This window comes from Carassius carassius, chromosome 33 (assembly GCF_963082965.1).
Source record: "Carassius carassius chromosome 33, fCarCar2.1, whole genome shotgun sequence".
In the NCBI taxonomy this organism is placed as follows: Eukaryota; Metazoa; Chordata; class Actinopteri; order Cypriniformes; family Cyprinidae; genus Carassius; species Carassius carassius.
Genome location: NC_081787.1, coordinates 13,611,084 through 13,628,050, shown reverse-complemented (window position 1 = coordinate 13,628,050; position 16,967 = coordinate 13,611,084). Strand labels below are relative to the sequence as shown.

The 16,967-nt window shown below is 36.8% G+C and overlaps 2 protein-coding genes across 2 annotated transcripts; both read right to left on the bottom strand.

Moving 5' to 3' along the window:
• Positions 1-940: 940 nt before the first annotated feature.
• Positions 941-5,959, bottom strand: LOC132113766 (RDS/peripherin-like protein xRDS35). The gene is made up of 6 exons (XM_059521748.1): positions 5,827-5,959; positions 5,357-5,510; positions 4,102-4,377; positions 3,439-3,593; positions 2,839-3,085; positions 941-1,607 (listed from the first exon to the last, which is right to left on the bottom strand). The coding sequence occupies exons 2-6, from the start codon at positions 5,504-5,506 to the stop codon at positions 1,377-1,379; spliced, it is 1,059 nt and encodes a 352-aa protein (XP_059377731.1). The 5' UTR covers positions 5,507-5,510; positions 5,827-5,959; the 3' UTR covers positions 941-1,376.
• A 568-nt stretch (positions 5,960-6,527) lies between these two features.
• Positions 6,528-11,676, bottom strand: LOC132113769 (uncharacterized). Its single transcript, XM_059521753.1, has 6 exons — positions 10,383-11,676; positions 9,265-9,293; positions 8,860-8,988; positions 8,712-8,778; positions 8,333-8,440; positions 6,528-7,887 (listed from the first exon to the last, which is right to left on the bottom strand). Exons 1-6 carry the CDS (start codon positions 11,616-11,618, stop codon positions 7,276-7,278), a joined length of 2,181 nt encoding a protein of 726 aa, XP_059377736.1. The 5' UTR covers positions 11,619-11,676; the 3' UTR covers positions 6,528-7,275.
• Between the last annotated feature and the right edge of the window lie 5,291 nt (positions 11,677-16,967).

Sequence of the window (16,967 nt, the reverse complement as noted above, 5' to 3'; positions counted from 1 at the left end):
CACTTTGAGACACCGCCTATATAGGTGTGTGTGCAGCACAGGAAAATGAAATCTATTCATGTCAATGGAAGTCATCGAAGGTGCTCCTAAAATAAACGATGTAGGTTATAAGCAAGTGCATCTATGCATGGTTTGCAAGGTGACATGGGTGAGATTTTTATCGAACTTGAGAGTGACAGAAAAAGAAAATATAGTTTTTGCCGCTCTCTTATGGTGAAACGGTATAATGTGCTGTCAGGTACTAATATTAACATCTGTTACACCTTTACTGCTTCTTTAAATAAAAAAAATAATAATTATATAATTAATATATATATATATATATATATATATATATATATATATATATATATATATATATATATATATTATCGTCATATATATAAATTATAATATAATAATATAATATGATAATAATAAATTATTATCGTCAACACAATTTTAATATATGCCTATTTGTGTGTGTGTGTGTGTGTAAAAATTCCTGGAATGGCCAATCCACTGAAACAAGTTAAAATTAAATAAGAAATTATTATGATCACTAGTGCAAAACGAACTGCTTTTAATAAACAACTAGGGGCATGACACCGTTGTATTTCTTGTGTTGGTCTAATGTTGTGTATGGGTGCTTTAGCAGCAGTCATAGTATTAACGATCATCAAAGGGATAAAGAGATTTCAGGTGTCCGAACAGCCTGCCGCATTCAGTCAGCGTAGGCTAATCCTTTTCATTTCTCTTTCACTGGCTCTTTGTCTCTCTCACTGCACAGGCAAAAGAAGAGGAAATGTATTTAACACTACACCCTTTCACAAGGGAAGTTAAGATCAGGCTATGTGTGAGGTAAGAAGTGTCCAAATGAAAAAACACATTTCATCGCAAAAGAGAAAAACAAGCACTTGATGAACATCCACGAGATACAATGACCACATGACTTCATAGATCAGTTAAAAACTCAAATCTTTATTTTTCGCTTGTATCTTTTGCAATTTCAACTCTTGATTTTTGTCTATTTAAGCAAAGCATGAAGCAGCAAAACATCTACAGACCGAATGTGATTAAATGTTCTATTTCATTGCCTTCATTTCCTTGGAATTTTCAGCTTTTACTCTTCTTTATACATCTTCACTTTATATATAATTGTCAAAGGGGAATTTTGGTAGTGTCAGGTTTTGCATTAACAGTTTCCAGCGTTTTGAAAGGTTACTGTTTTTTTCCTAAAATGTTTGGGTAACTTGGTGACTTCATTTAACAATATAATGAAGTAACAATGTTACACTTCAATTATTATAATGTATGCCCTTTGGATGATGATAATCAAGGACAGTTAACCCTCATGTGCACATAAGCACACATTATAAACAATAACACTTGGTCTTTTAGACTGTGACTGGCTTTTCTTCCTCTGGCTGTGTGTCCGGGGTCGTAGCAGATGCGTCGCTCACCTGAGTGAACTGGAGGAGCTTTTTCACCTTTTCTTTAGTCTCCAGCAATGTCTCCTTCACTCCTTTCTCCAGGATGTATCCATCTGTCTCGATCTCCACATTCTCCTGTCCAATCACACCCTCCATTGCAGTCTGCAGATAGCGCAGACTCACCAGAATGGCCATCTGAAGGTCCAAGAGATATAGAGATCATAGGTCAAGCTCCTTTAAGACATTTTCCTCAGGTTTTCTCAAATGCCTCTTAAAGAGTCTTCCTAAAGTAATGGTTCAGCCCTAAATGAAAATTCTGTAATTTATAAACTCACATTGTCATTGTGAACCTGTTTGAATTTCTTTCTTCTGCGCAACACTAAAGATGGTATGCTGAAGAACACAGGGGTCCAAAACAGTAACAAAACAAATAAATGCTGAGACATTTAAAAAAAAAAAATCTCATTTTGTGTCCCACAAAAGAAAGAAATTCAAACAGGTTTATGAAGTTGTAAATAATAACCAAATTTGCATTTTTATTGGTTTTAATCCTTTTCAAAACATTTTGTTTCACTTGTATTCACAGTATTATAACTTTTATGTGGCCGGAACAACAACAAACTACAATGGAATTTGTGAAGTAAAAACTTAGGTAGTATGCCACATTAAATATCACACTTTGTAGATAGCAACACAAACCTAGTTTTATTTCCTGGTTCCGGCAGCATTGATTTGTTGTCTATTGAATTAGTGCATGAGAAGTAATGAATCATGCAGTTAGTGTTACAAAAGCTGTGACTGTTATAAAAGCTGAGAGCGTGATGTGGTTTTGGGTGGGAGTTATTTTAATGCTCAAATAATGAATATTGACACCTTTGAGTTCACAACCATACTGCCAGCCGTTCCAGAAGCGTGTCGATATTAACTGAGTGTGTGAACAGTTCGATGTGTTGAGCACATTAGATTATACAATGTGTTATTCAAGGTTTAAAATCATGTGGTTATTTGGGGAAGTCCTCACAAAACATTCATTATGATCCTCTGATGCATTTGACACATATTAAGCCTAAAACATATGTGATAATTTGTTTAAATATCGGATAGTTCAATTACTCTAATATTTAGAAGCTCAGTCTTAAAGGAGATGTATGTAATAATTTTTCTATTTGTCTATTTATACCTTTTTTAAAACATTATTTTGTAGGAATACTGTATTCCATTAGGTGACTAAACATTGCTGATATCACCCAACAGAGATCTTTTGTTATGTCAGTTTGTAAGTTGCCATGTGTTTTGCACTTTATGAGTAAAATAAGTTCTGTCGTTATCGTAATTCGAAAAACATGTCTTGCATTGTTATTCAACATTAATTACAACATTCATTTTTAAGCTGTTGCTTACTAATTTACCATCAATCAGCTCATACCTGGAGAAGGAAATCAAACAGAACACAAGGGCCGATGGTGTTCATTAAACCCATGTAGTAGCTGACAAGGGCCTGGCGGCAACCTCGGCTATACAGGTTCAGCTCTTCAGTCTGGTACTCATAGTTGTAATGGACAGAGTTGTCCCGGAGACTGGACTGGATGCAGGGCCGGGGGGAGGCAGGGTTACAGCAGCTGAATGGGACCCCATCCAACAGATATCGGCCGTCTACGTTACTCCTCACACGACTGTGTTGGGAAAATGGTATAGACAGAAACATAAGACTATATATAATGCAGTTATGAGAATAATAGTCCTAGTTTTGTTACACCATTGATTCTGCAACTGTCTGTATTGACTTTCTGATCAATGCATCAGGCACATTTGGTGATGACATCCTGTTTCAGAACATGACATTCTAAATTCTGATTCACCTTGGACGCTAAGAGAAAGCGTTCTGGAATGTTTTATTTTTTAAATATCTTGCATTGTGTTGACTATTCTCTGATACCTTTGATTCATTCCATTATGAAAAAAAAATTCCCTTCATTCAGGAGAGAGTGTAGGAGCGTGACTTTATCTAGGATTTTTGTGGACTCACTCTTTCACTTCTTTGGATGTGAAGTCCAGGTAGCGGTTGCTGATCCACTGCACCTCAAACCAGTCTCTGTAGTCAGTATTACCACAGCACTGGAACTCAATCTGTAAACGATCAATAGTCTCCTTCTGGAAACAACGGCCTGGTGTGTCTGTATCCTGCAGAGATATGGAACATCAGATACATATTTGAAAGTTCATTAAGAGAAATATGTATGACATGAATTCCATGCAATTCAGTTCAATATTAAATTATTTTATATTCTTTTGATTTTAGACTTTAGTGCATTATGCTCTCCTGACTTTGGAAATACAGTATATGTTGGAGTAAAGTGTTGTCTAGAATACAAATGTCATATTACAGGACTCTGAAATGCCGGATTTATTTATTTATTCATTCATTCGTCAATTTAAATATATCTATAGGACTCTGGAATGTCATATTTATTTATATATTTATTTCAATAAATATTTATAGGACCCTGAAATGACAGATTTATTCAAATAAATAAATATCTAGTATTTCAAAGTCCGAATATGTATGTATATATCTGTATACTGTATAAGTGCTTTGCCTAAATTACTTAATTTAAGTTCAAATGACACCTGATTGCTGTTAAATAATTTTTATGCCCCATTTTGTTCTTTTTGTCTTTCTCTCACCAACCTTGTAGAAGCGGATGCCGTTCTTCAGCCCGATCTTCAGAGACTCCTCGAGGCTGGGCTGCAGGGCGAAGCTCAGAATCATGGCCACAAGCAGCAGGGAGGTGAGGAAGACAGAGAAACAGAAGAACGGTGGAAGAAACGTCTTCCAGCGCGGGAAACGCGAGGGGTCCAGTGAGTCCTGGCAGACTTTACCAGCACAGATGTTGATGCCCACTGATGCTAACCCCACTGCCATCAGCAGATTTGGCACAATGTGGATGTCCATACTGTGCATTACCTGTATAGAGTAAGAAGGGTTGAATATTTGTTTTGTTTTTACATGCATTTAATCAGGCGGCCCAGATTAGTGTTTACTTTCTTTGAATCGTAAATTAATCCAGTATAAGAAAAAAAAGGTTCACTTTCTGTTGACATTTAATTTATGCATGTGGCATACTTTTATCCAAAGTGACGTACATTGGTACACATTTACATTTGAACAATTCTTGCTTTCCCTGGGAATCAAACGTGTAGTGTTGCTAGCACTCTACTCTCTAAGCTAACCATTAAGCAACTTCAATTCTTCCTGTATCTGCTTATTGTCTACAGACATGACCGAAAGTTTTTAGGTTATAGCTATTGGTGTATTATATACAGTAGATCTTATAATTATCCTGCACCTGTGGAAAAGAAGCACTGTGTTTATCCTTAATTTCTTCCCACAATGCTCTTTTCAGTCATTATCAGGTTTCTTTGTGAGGTTTATTGACTTCATTATAGACACAGGCTCAGGTGGTACACACTGCAGGGCATTATCTGAGTGCCAATCCTCAGATTATGTGAGATTATTCCTCTCATCAAGACAAAGCTAAGGCCTTTTACCCTGGTGTTGACAATATAAAGGGTAAATGAAAGTAGTACTTGTTATAGTATTGTAAATATAGTAGGAATTTATTAATTGTGTACAACAAATAATATCTGCAAACCATTAAGGAAATATTACTTAGTAAAACATTTGTTTACTGTACAAAACACAGAGCATTTCTAAAAACTGTTAGGCATGACTGTTACGCAGTGCATTTCTGATTCTGTTTATCCTTTCACATATTTTATAGATCCTAATGGACTATAATGGCTGACACACTGCTCACTGCAATTCATTATGTTTCCATTTATGTTTTTAGCAAACAAGCATGTATCTAGGGAAGCATTAGTACATCACATTCTTTACATTCAGGTCCTATTATGTGCTCTTTAATTAAGAAACGTTTCATTACCTCTGATCTGCGATGTAGCTCAGTTTTGAGGAAGGCTCCCATAGTAAAGGTGATGGCTCCAGAGAACATGGCCACCCATGAAAGCAGCCAGAGACCCTGGGCAAGACGCACCCTCTTTTGGAAGGGGAACTTCATTTTTAACAACACCATGTTGCTTTATAAAGAAGGGTAGGATAGAGGAGAGCGAGAAGAAGAGGAATTCAATAGAGGTCATGCAGTATCAGTATCCAGCACAGCAAATAATCAGTCAATCTCAGGTGAATTCCCATAGTTTCATCAGGTTCTGTTAGCTCTAATAATAATAATAATGTTGTGCCATCCAGTATCACTCGGAAATCACCTCCAAAATACTTTCAATATAACTAATTCAAGGGCGTGGGACAAAACATGGTTTTGATGTTAAATTAAAATGACATTTTAGGTTGTCCCCAAGATCATCTGATTTTAGCCGAAGAAAAATGATTCATTACCTTCAAGAATGTATTTCAGACCCTGAGTCTTCAATATGCCTCCTACAGTTCGGCAGCCATTTTGACTAGGTCTTAAAAATATGATAAAGAGTATTATGTCTTGAGTGTCATAATCTCCTGTCATGTCTGATCCTATTAGATCAATTCCACCAATGAGAATCCAGGCCAGTGTCCTCTAAACAAACCTGCCCTTGGTCAACAAGTCCAGAAGAGTGCCAGAAGGAGGGGTTTGATGCAAAGTGTGCCATTTAATGGACTGAGAAACCATCAAATGAATGGAGAAGAGAACAGGATATGATGCATTTGAACACTGTGAGCCTCAGTGTATAAATAAAAGAAGACTCAAAAATTAGGGCAAAAACACACAAACAGTAATTAAATTCCCAAGATAGCAAAATTAGCAAATTATAACATTTTATATATTTAAACATGTTAGTATATATATAATATATGATAAATGATATAACATGGACCTCTTAATCTACTGTGAGTATACAGAATATAGATGATGTATGACAATATATAACCAGGAATGGTGAAATAAAACTAAGCAGTATTAATTGTCTTATGATATACTGAGAATGTGATGTTTGTTTAATTTGGACTTGAAATCAGCTAAAGCACTTGTTTGATAATTGGACTGTGTTTTATATGGATATAAAGACACGCAGACTAAGAAAGGTAGGAACCATTCCCAAATGTAGAGCAAACTTGCACAAAAGATTTTATTAATACATTTAGAGTAAAAATACAAGGGTATTCTGTATTAAATATATATGGTTATATGGCTTATTTGATTTCTAGCAGAAACTATAACTTATATTCTATACATATACATATAGTTACACATATAGATTTCACAAAAACAACAATTCAAACTTCCCTAGATGTTAATTTATACAATAAATAACCACATGGACATTGTCTCGGTTCATTTAAACATTTCATAGAAGTGCTACTCACTCTCCAGTTCAATTTTTTTTTTTATACAGGCAGACATTGAGCACTCAAAGACAGAAGAATGAGATTGCCATACTTTTGCAAAACAAATTAACAGTAATTTTGGTTTTGTAATAAAATAATACGAATATCAAATTACATCATTTAAGTGCTAACTTTAAATATTTCACAATATTCAGGGCAAAAAGTGCAAACAGGCAGAAAAACACAAATATAGACGATGCCTTTTGCAAATGCACTGAACAATAAATGAAAGCAGGAAACCAGAATACCAGATCGTTTATACATACTTATATTTATTTAGCAATTATACTTGTCAAGCTAGAAATCAAGTGCATTTCTCAACTACCAATAAAGACCCATCAGAGCCACAGTTATTTGCATCCTTGCTGCAATATTGGTAATGGGGGACGTTATTGAAGTTTTTATCCAGTTCCTAATACAGTTTACCAAAAAGATGTCAAATTAAACGTTACTACCTTCCTTCTGTTAAAGTTCTGCTTCTAAGCTATCTTTCCCTTCACCATCATGTGCTGGAGGAGGAATCTGGTTCAAAAACTCATTCAGCATCCTATGAGCTGTAAGATAGCTGACATCAGTGGGCTCTTTCCCCACACTGATGCTTCTCTCTCCACCTGTCTTTCTGCTGAACCTCATCTCATCTAAATTATATGGGTTTGGGGGAATTAAGTGGATCTCTGTGTTCATGGCTAATTGATGCACTTGATGACTTGGGGCCTTTGTATCTGCCATTGTTTTGTGGATTGGCACATCATCATCAAAAGAAAAAGGAAGTTGTGAGTCACTTCCTTTAGCCATGAGTTGCCCTGGCCCTGGCCCTGCCCATGGATCATGATCATGTTTCCAAGGCAGAAAGGCTGTGGCAGGCTGTTGTCTGGCACCTGAGCATGTGGGTCCAGTCTCTGGCCATTTAAATACTTCCTCTTTTCCACCAGATGGTTGGTTGTTTCTTACCTCCTGCCCCCTTTCTGACTGTTCGCTTTCAGGTTGCTGTGAAGATGTTTGAGGGCATAAGAAATGCTCCAGTGCTTCCCGAGAGTCAAAGTGATTTTTCAACAACTCTCTAATGAATGAGGGAACCTAAATAGAGAAAGATGTTAACCTTTAACATTTTTTTTAAACACGTGAATTGGTTTTTTTTTATGTTGAAACAATTCATTAAGCAGACACAACTATAAATAAGCATCCTGGCTGGCTATAACGAAAGCATTGATGTATTTTATTTTTATACGCTTATATATTGCCCCCTCTTCATTCAGGGCAGAAATTGTCGTAGCAATGCTGATTTGCTGAGACTATCCTGAGCTGTGATGTCAAAAGCAGGAGAGCCCTCTTAAAAACAAGCCGCACTTGTAAAAGATCTACTATACTACAATAAAATACCTATGGGTCATTTATAACATTATAGACGTGCATACTGCATACTATATACTATAAGTTATTTAGTGGGGAATTGACTAGTTTGTGCAAAAAAACTGAAGACATGGAGCATCTGTTTGCTGTATCTGTCTGCGGGTGCACTGACATTGACGTTTTCCAGAGTGTTGATGGTCTTCTGAGCAATTTCCAGCTGTTTAGTCACATCTGCAACTCTCTGCATGAGGAACTTCCTCTCTGAGTCCAAGCTGTCTACCTGTCAGAATAAGGTTAAAAAAATACTGCTTAAATGTAACATCAGTAACGGTAGATAGCCCTACAGAAATTTCAGCTGATGTGAGTTTGCATTTTCAAAAGAGGCCAGCTCAAAGGCAAGCAGGTGCTTTAATCAGTAAGCCATAAGGCCTGACAAGAGTACAATCATATTTTACAGGTATGCACTTTGTGTAAGAAAAATGTAAGAAAGGAATTCATGACACAGAGTTTCTTTGTCTTTTCTTTGCCTCCCACAGTTGTGTTTATCTCACCGCAGATTTGAGTTTCTGCTCCAAGACACTGTTTGCCTGCTGAGAAACCGAATAGCTTTCCTGAAGCCTGCAAATGATATATAACAGAGAATGAGAGATGGGTGCTGTCATTCCATGAACTAAAAACAATATGTGTGGAGTTTCTGACCTTCTGTATTTCTCTTTGAAGCTGACTAACTCTGTCTTGGTACACTGCAGTTCTGCCTCCATGTTCTCAATGCATGCCACCGTCTGCAACAGGTTCTCATGCAGCTCTTTGTTGTACTCCTCCAGCATCCTGCAATATATTACAGACCAGTGTGTTTATCTGTCTTTGTCAGGAGGTAAACTGCTGTGTTTCTATAGAAGCTCAGTATCATAAATCATTCGCAAAGAAAAATATCATGACTCTGCTCTGACTGTGTACTGGACAGATGAACAGAGGCAATCGATGGAGCTCAGGCTGGATGGCAGAGTTGAGGAAACCGAGCAGAGTACAATGGAGGAAAGCTCTGGAATAAGACAAAATCAATAGTCTGAAATAACCAATCAGAAAAAGGGGGGAAACACTTACTGAACTCTGTCCACGGAACCGGATGAATCCTAGGGGCAAGAGAGATGAGAGAGGGGGTGAATATAGGACAGAACAGAACAGAAAATAGAAAATTGATTTTTGAAGTGATATGTTCCAGGGAAGACCATTGATTGATGACTCATCTGGTTCAATCATGTTCATCAACAGATATGGACACAATGAAGGGTATCCCTCGTGCTTCCAGCATTAGAGGTTAAACCAAGGCTATAACTAATTTGATCTTTATTTTTATTATCCCTTCATTTTTATCTTTCCGCTCTGTACTAAAATAACACATATGCTTATTTCAACTTACTAGAGAGAATCAGATGTTGACTGCATTGTTCAGAATAAATCATTCACCTCTGTTGTCCCAAGTGTTTGTGGGAGGGGGGGGGGGGGTCTAACAAATATGTTGTTTAATTTATGGAATATATACACAACTGTTCAAACGTTATTCAGATATAATTCTACTATGCGGATTTTTGGTGCTCAACAAACATTTCTTTTTATTATGACATTTAATAATGTTTTGTTGCTTAATATTTTTGTGGAAACTAAAAGTAAAAAAAAAGATAGATAGATAGTAGATAGTACTTTAACTTTTTTATCAGTTTAATGCATCCTTGCTGAATAGAAAAATTGATTTCTTTAAAAAAAAGAATCTTATTGTTCATGCTGATTAGTTTTATTTGTACATTTTGTATTGATTTTTAATTGTATAAATAAATTGTTTATATATATATATATATATATATATATATATATATATATATATATATATATATATATATATATATCTTTTTAATCATATAGATTTTGACTTCGATGTTTATTGTAAAAAAATCTATCAATTTCACAATTGATACAAATCCATCACACATCTAAAATTTGGGTAACAATAATTCCAAACCTCATATTAAATGATTGGAATACAAAACAGTACATTTAATCGTTTATGATGTATTTATTCATTTACTTATTTTAATGTTTTCTAAAGTTTCAAAGTTTAAGGTTCTGGCCCTATTTTGCACCAAACATCATGTTAAACATAAAAACATTAAAATATTTTTAATGGAAACCAAGAAATTGCTTTTTTGGTCTTGTGATGAACTCACCCTGTGTGGTTTGGACTGCCTCCTGTGTCCCATGTGTTTGGGTCTGTCACTTTTCTCTGAACTAGCACTGGTGGATGATTTACTCGACTGAGACTCTGACTCCAGCTCTGCGGCTCGCAAAGGTGGCGGTGACCCCTTCTCCTGTTTAATGTGAAAGTGTCTGGAAGGGCCATGACTACTTTGATGTCGCCCTTTGTGTTTGGAGAGGTTGGTGTGGATAGTTTCTGGGCTGGTGCTGGTGCCATCAGTGAGCATCTGAGAATATTGCCTGTGGTGCTGTTTACCTGAAGCAGCCCCTTGTCTTTCAGCTTTAGAAGGGTGGTGGGGTGGTGGTGGAGGGCTGGTCAGGTTTCGGTTGTGGTATTTGCTCGGTCTCTTATGTGATCGAGAAAGTGAGCTTGAATCATTTTTTTCTGAATCAGGTCTCTCAGTTCTGATGGGCTGCTGTTTTGGTGATGGCACAAAGCTCTCCTGCTTGCCGCTACGGTTCTTGCGCTCTTCATTGGGTGATTTTGGTGGCGTTGATGTGTTTACACCAAAAGAGCTAAGAGCACAGGGACTGATAACCTGCTTGGTGATCTCGTCCAGAAATGCAGAGAACTGTAGCTTCCCTTTCACAAAGTTATCCCCCGCAGCTTCCACAGAGATCTGCTTGGATGTTTCTGTGATGTGCACACTGGTGGAGAGCACCTCCATAGACTTGGCTTTCCTGAAGTTTCCTTCTTTCTGTCCCTCATATTTGTTTTTCAGAATACCTTTGTTGGGTAGCTGAATAGATGAAACAGCCTTCTTGGGAACCCCCTTGCCACTTAGTGTGTTGTCATTATTGCCACCAAAGGCAAGGCTTTGTCCCAGGCTTGCAGTCTTGTAAAGTGGCCCATGATCCATGAAGTGAGATCCTTCGGTGTTATCATGTTTGTGCTGGTTTTGTTGAAGGCCCTCCTCGCTTTTGCTATGGCCCCGGGAGAGTTTTGGCATCTGATGTCCATCCTGAGAACCAGGCAGCAGTTCGTCTACATTTTCTAGGCTGTGGCGGTGCCTCTGATCTCTGTGGTTTTTCCTTCGAACTTCAGGGATGTTGGAGCAGGACAGGGAATGCTGGGGTTTGTGCATGAGATACGTCTCATCATCCAGGCTGGGCCCTGAAGTCCAAGATGCAGAGGAAGAAGTGGAAGAGGAGGAGGAGGAAAGGCTCGAGGAAGACCTTTTAGAGAAGCTGCGATGGTTTCCAGACATTTTAGGGTTTGCGGGATGATAAAAGTGATGCTGGTTGTCGTGGTGACGGGGAGTATGTTTATCACTGTGTTTTCCGTGACCGCTTGAAGAGCTGTGACTGATTTAAAAAGGGGTTACATAATTAAATTAAATTTATATCAATGAAAATAATCTCAACATGTGATCTGTTGTTATATGATTTGTGATCCATTGTTATATATTGACTCATTTACGCAAGCAGTAGGGAGATTTACTTTGTGTTGAATAACAATTTCTCACTTGCAAGACATAAAGCCATAAACTGGGTGGGAATGTAATACCTATTTATATGTTAGTTTTCTGTTACAGGCCACAATGTAAAATTTTCCTACTATAACATATTGTTCTACTAAATGCATTAATTTGTTTTGTTCATTTCCAACTAATATATTTTATTTTATTTTATTTTTTAATATATTTAAATTGAAGTATTTGCCACCAGGCCTGAAAACGAAGTATAAATATTGAAAGGCATTGGGATCTGCTACCCCTGAAACAACTTTTCTATTAAATTTCTATTGAATTAAAAATGGTCAAAGCTAGTTAATTTGACATATCCTCGAGAGAAAGTGTAAACACATACCTGTGTGATCCATGGTGGTGATACTGGTCGTGCTGGTAATGATGGTTGTGAGGATGCTGTTGAGGTATGGGATGGTAATGTTTGTACATTTTCACCTCATCCTCTGAGGAGCCACGCACTGGTGCAAAGTACCTTTCCATCTCTTACACTTGCCACACTATCAGTATTTAGCTGCGTTACACTGTTGATGCCTCCCTTGCAATTGCTGAAAATTATTTTTTTAGCTCTTATTTGGGCATGTAATCCTTGCAGTTTTTTGGGTCTGTTTAAAATTTGTTTTTAAAGTTCCAGTAATCTGAAGAATGAATGATGTTCTAAAGACATGTATTCAAAAGTGCATCCTTTCACAAGCAGATGTTTCTTCTCCTGGCTTGAGCAGCTGAGTGAAACAAGTCTAATGCTGTCAGGGCTTTCAGTCACCCAATACCGATCGGATTCTGATGTAACGACTCCACATTGAAGTCAGTGAAAACACGGGGGAAGAACACAGCTGGAACACAATCGATCAACCTTTGGTGAAAGCACATTGCATGACATGGTAGACTATTTGGGTCACGTACAGAAAATGGTGTGAATGAAATTCATAAGGCTACTCAGTTACATCACAATGGATTTATTGGATGACATATATTTAATGGCATAGGCAAATTGTTCCTTTTCATATGATATCCATGTCGCATCCTACTTAATTTTTAAACAACAATCTATATTTTCCTTTATAATGCATAAGTGTAATTGACATTAGATTCAACTTTATTGTCATTATGCAGAGTACAAGTACAGAGCTAATGAAATGCAGTTAGCATCTAACCAGAAGTAATAGAATATAGTGTTTTACATAAAAGTGCAGAGTAAGTGAAGCTATGATTTACAGAATGTACAATGGAGTTGCTATATACAGTATTGAGCAGAGTAAATACCGAATATAAATAGGAATGCAATGTAGGGATTGTACGTACATTATGAACAGTGGAATGTAGGATTATATATACAGCAGCATATGAAAAGGAATTATATATATTATGAACAGCAGCAACATGAGAACAGTGGTAATAAATACACCTGGATGAGTGTGCAAAAGTATTGTTAAACAATGTATTCTATGCAAAATAACAGTAGTGCAATGATATTTTTATAGAAATAGTTTACTGTGCTTTGTACAGTAACAACTTGGGCGACATGGGCATTTTGTTAATATGACTTCATACATTTATTGAAAAGGCTAAAAATGAATTAAAAAAAGAATTTATGAATTTTTACACCACATAAAATTCACATTGTCCTTGTACAATCAGATGTTAACCTAAAATCATAATTTTGCTTGCAAAAACTTCCCATAAAACATACAAACATCAGTCACCTTCCATTCGTCATGCTCATGTTCAAAACACATGGAATCTGATATTTAAAGACTCAAAAAGACTAAAAAATAAAGACTAATACACTGGCTGAAGGCTTTTTTTCGGGTCATGACTGATAGGATTTAGTCATGGGCAAATGGACTTTACTTAAAGACTGTTACGTGATTATTAGTGTGATGTCGGTGCCATCTAGTGGTTAACTTTCAAATGAAAAAAAAAACCCAGGCCCAAAATATGCAGATCTTTCCACACTTTTCAATTCGTCACATTAAGATCTTAATTAGATTTTAATACGTTTTTACATACCACGTTGTGGCGCAAAATGACAAGATGAAATACAAACGAATAAAACGAGACAAAGTTGTTTTAGTAGTAGGTCGTAAAGTCACTGCATGATGATGACGAATCTGCGAAGTCACTTCAGAAGCTGTCGCACAGATGACGAGAGCCGCCGAGAATAATAAATCATTCGTACGTGCATGTTTTATGAATGAAAAACAAATTGAATCATTTACATACATTTTGGAGATGAAATACTTTAATTTAACTTTGATGATCCCTAAAACGTAAGCTCAAACGGTTGTGTTTATTTAGCGCAGTGTAATATAAACCCGTTTAACAGATTAATTGATGCTTACTAACTGAGCACTGAAAGCTTCGTCACTAAACAGGTTTCTACCGGCCCATTACATGATGAATGTTTAGATATTAACAGGCAATCCACTGGAATTTCGTGTTTTAAAGAGCATGTGAACTGCCCTTCCCCCTCGTCCCGATGTGAACGTCAGCACAAACACCAGAGACGTGCTGAGGGTCGCGTTTGCCCCGCACCCAATCTATCAATGGATTGTGAAGAGTTCCTTCAAAATAGCCACTGCGAATTCTGTTTAAATGTACCTTTATTCATTTAATCGAAAGCGTTTTACAAATCAGAAAAGTACAGCACAAGTAAAGCACTAGGTCAAAACAAAAACAATGGACCGAATCCCTCATTTTTCATGATGGGCTATTTATTTAACCTTCTATCGTATAATGTATATTTCTTGACCTCCAAAAAAGCAGGGTTATTTTCGCATAACTTTCCATCTGGATTAAACTAGAACATTCTGGCATTTAGTTTTTTTTCAAGCCAAAAATTGTTACACGCATGCGCACTGGGGCACTGCAGTAGAAAGAAAAGAAGATCCGTGCACTAAAACCGGTTTTAGTCGGATTGAAAGATGGGGGTTGTGTTATCCATGTTGTATTCATCCGCACTGCGCTTCTGACGTAACTGTTGTTGTTTGAAAAGAACATTTGTGATGATGAATCGCCTTGCGTTTCTGAGTAACGTTAGCTGTGAAAATCTTGATCTGGAAATGGTGGGGAATTTCCTTTAGAAAACTTTCCATGTAATCTGCTTTTAAATGTGGCCAATGTTTGCTTTCTAATTCGGCTTTGTGTCTTATATGAGGTGTTTCCCTTACGAAAAATAACCATGGTTTTATTATAGTAAAACTGTAGTAACCCATGTTTTTTGGCGTGTTACCATTTGCATAACCACAGACTTACTACAAATACCATGGTTAAACTATGGTTAATATAGCAAAACCATGGTTAATTTGATGTTACCATGGTTTAACTACAGTAACCATGGTTTTTGATTTTATTTGTAGTAAAACCGTGGTTAATTTTCGTATACACAATGTATCATAAACCAGGATATTTTGTTTTGATTACATGGTCAATTTCACGTATAACAGTATTCATAAATGTTCATAGAAACATATATTTGGCGGGTCTACTCTATGTATCTTTGAAACAACTCTTAAAAATTGCATTAAAAATTCTTTTGAGAGGAACTATTTTTTAATCACGCGGGGGAAGGAGCTGAAACCGACCGCGTATCTACCGCCTTGGTCTATAAAAACCATGGTCAACCAAAGCACGTCACGACGGGGTGAGGCGCTCAGGCAGGCAGGGCCCGGTGATCTGGTGATGTGATTTCGCTTTATTATATTTTACTTTTCTGAAGATAATTATAGGCACTATTCTTTGTCAACTGTTTCTCTTTCAAGCTTATTCTTACTTTGTTACAGTTGACTATACTAAAGCGTTTTATTAATTACCTTTAACGTGAAGAATATTTAATGAAAGCTTTATTATACATTAAAAGTACTTTTTTTGAAGAAATAGTTGACTAGAAATAGAAGAAATAGTTGACCGTATTGACTTTTTCTAATACGGAAGACAAACTATGAAATAAGCTTTTAAACCTAATAGAATATGTTATGCTGATTTTACTACTAGCTAACGTTTAACCATCTGATTAATAGCTTAAACCAAGCACAGATATGACCATGTTATCCTATTTTATTAAGCTAGTTTTAAATATATTATTCTTTCAAGGAGATTTTTATGAAGTGACGTGACTTAAAAGCGTTTTTTTTTTTCGAATACTTTCTCATTCTTAACGTTAGCAACGCCTTTACAAAATGGCGCTCGCGACGGTTAGCAGATCCAAGATCGCGAGGAGAACAATCCGACAAGATTTAGATAAAAAAAAAAGAAGAAAAAGAGGAGGCATACGTTTCTTTTGTCTGCAAACTATAACAGAACAACCAGTTACCGCTTACTGCTAAGATAAACACCGGACATACAGAAAACTAGTCTTTTTATTTATTTTTCTGAAGATTTTGGAGAAGCCCGTCTCATTGCATTTATTAGTAAGAAACCTGAACATCAAGTGAGCTCATACTTGAAGAAATGGACGATTATAGTTGCAGCTTATTTGTTTCTGAAGATTTTTTATTATAATTTTTTTTTACCGTAAAACCAGTTTTTCGACCATCAATTCATGTAAAAAAAAAAAAAAAAAAAAAGATTTATTCAACTAAGATGACGCACTTCTGAACGACGCACCTAAATGATCGAGTCACGTGTTGCGTAACAGCTGTGAAATTGGAGCGTAGCTTGTTTTTCATTATCCAAAAATATCAGAAGACTGAAGTACGGAGTAAAGGAGAAATGGACTGAGTTTAATTAATCCAGTAACGACCTAGCGCTTAGATGACAACGGATGGAAGAACAGATCGTCAGCAGAGGCCAGGACCAGGGAGAATCAGGACAAGATGGCGGGCCAGGCAGGACCAGAGGGGAACCAGGGGAGGATCAGAGGGCACAGTGCAGGCAACAGCAGCAGTATCCAGATGGGGGAGCCAGATCCACAAGGCAGATTAGCGTCAGAACAACTTACGCCACCAGAGGGAGCTCAGCTGGTCTAGATCAGAGCAAGCCAAAGATGAATGTCCCAACAGCAGCAGAGAAAGAAAGAGGGCTCACAAGCAGAGTATCAGGGGTCTTCGCCATAGCAAAGTCATGAAGAGGGCATTTGGTTTGTATGGGTAG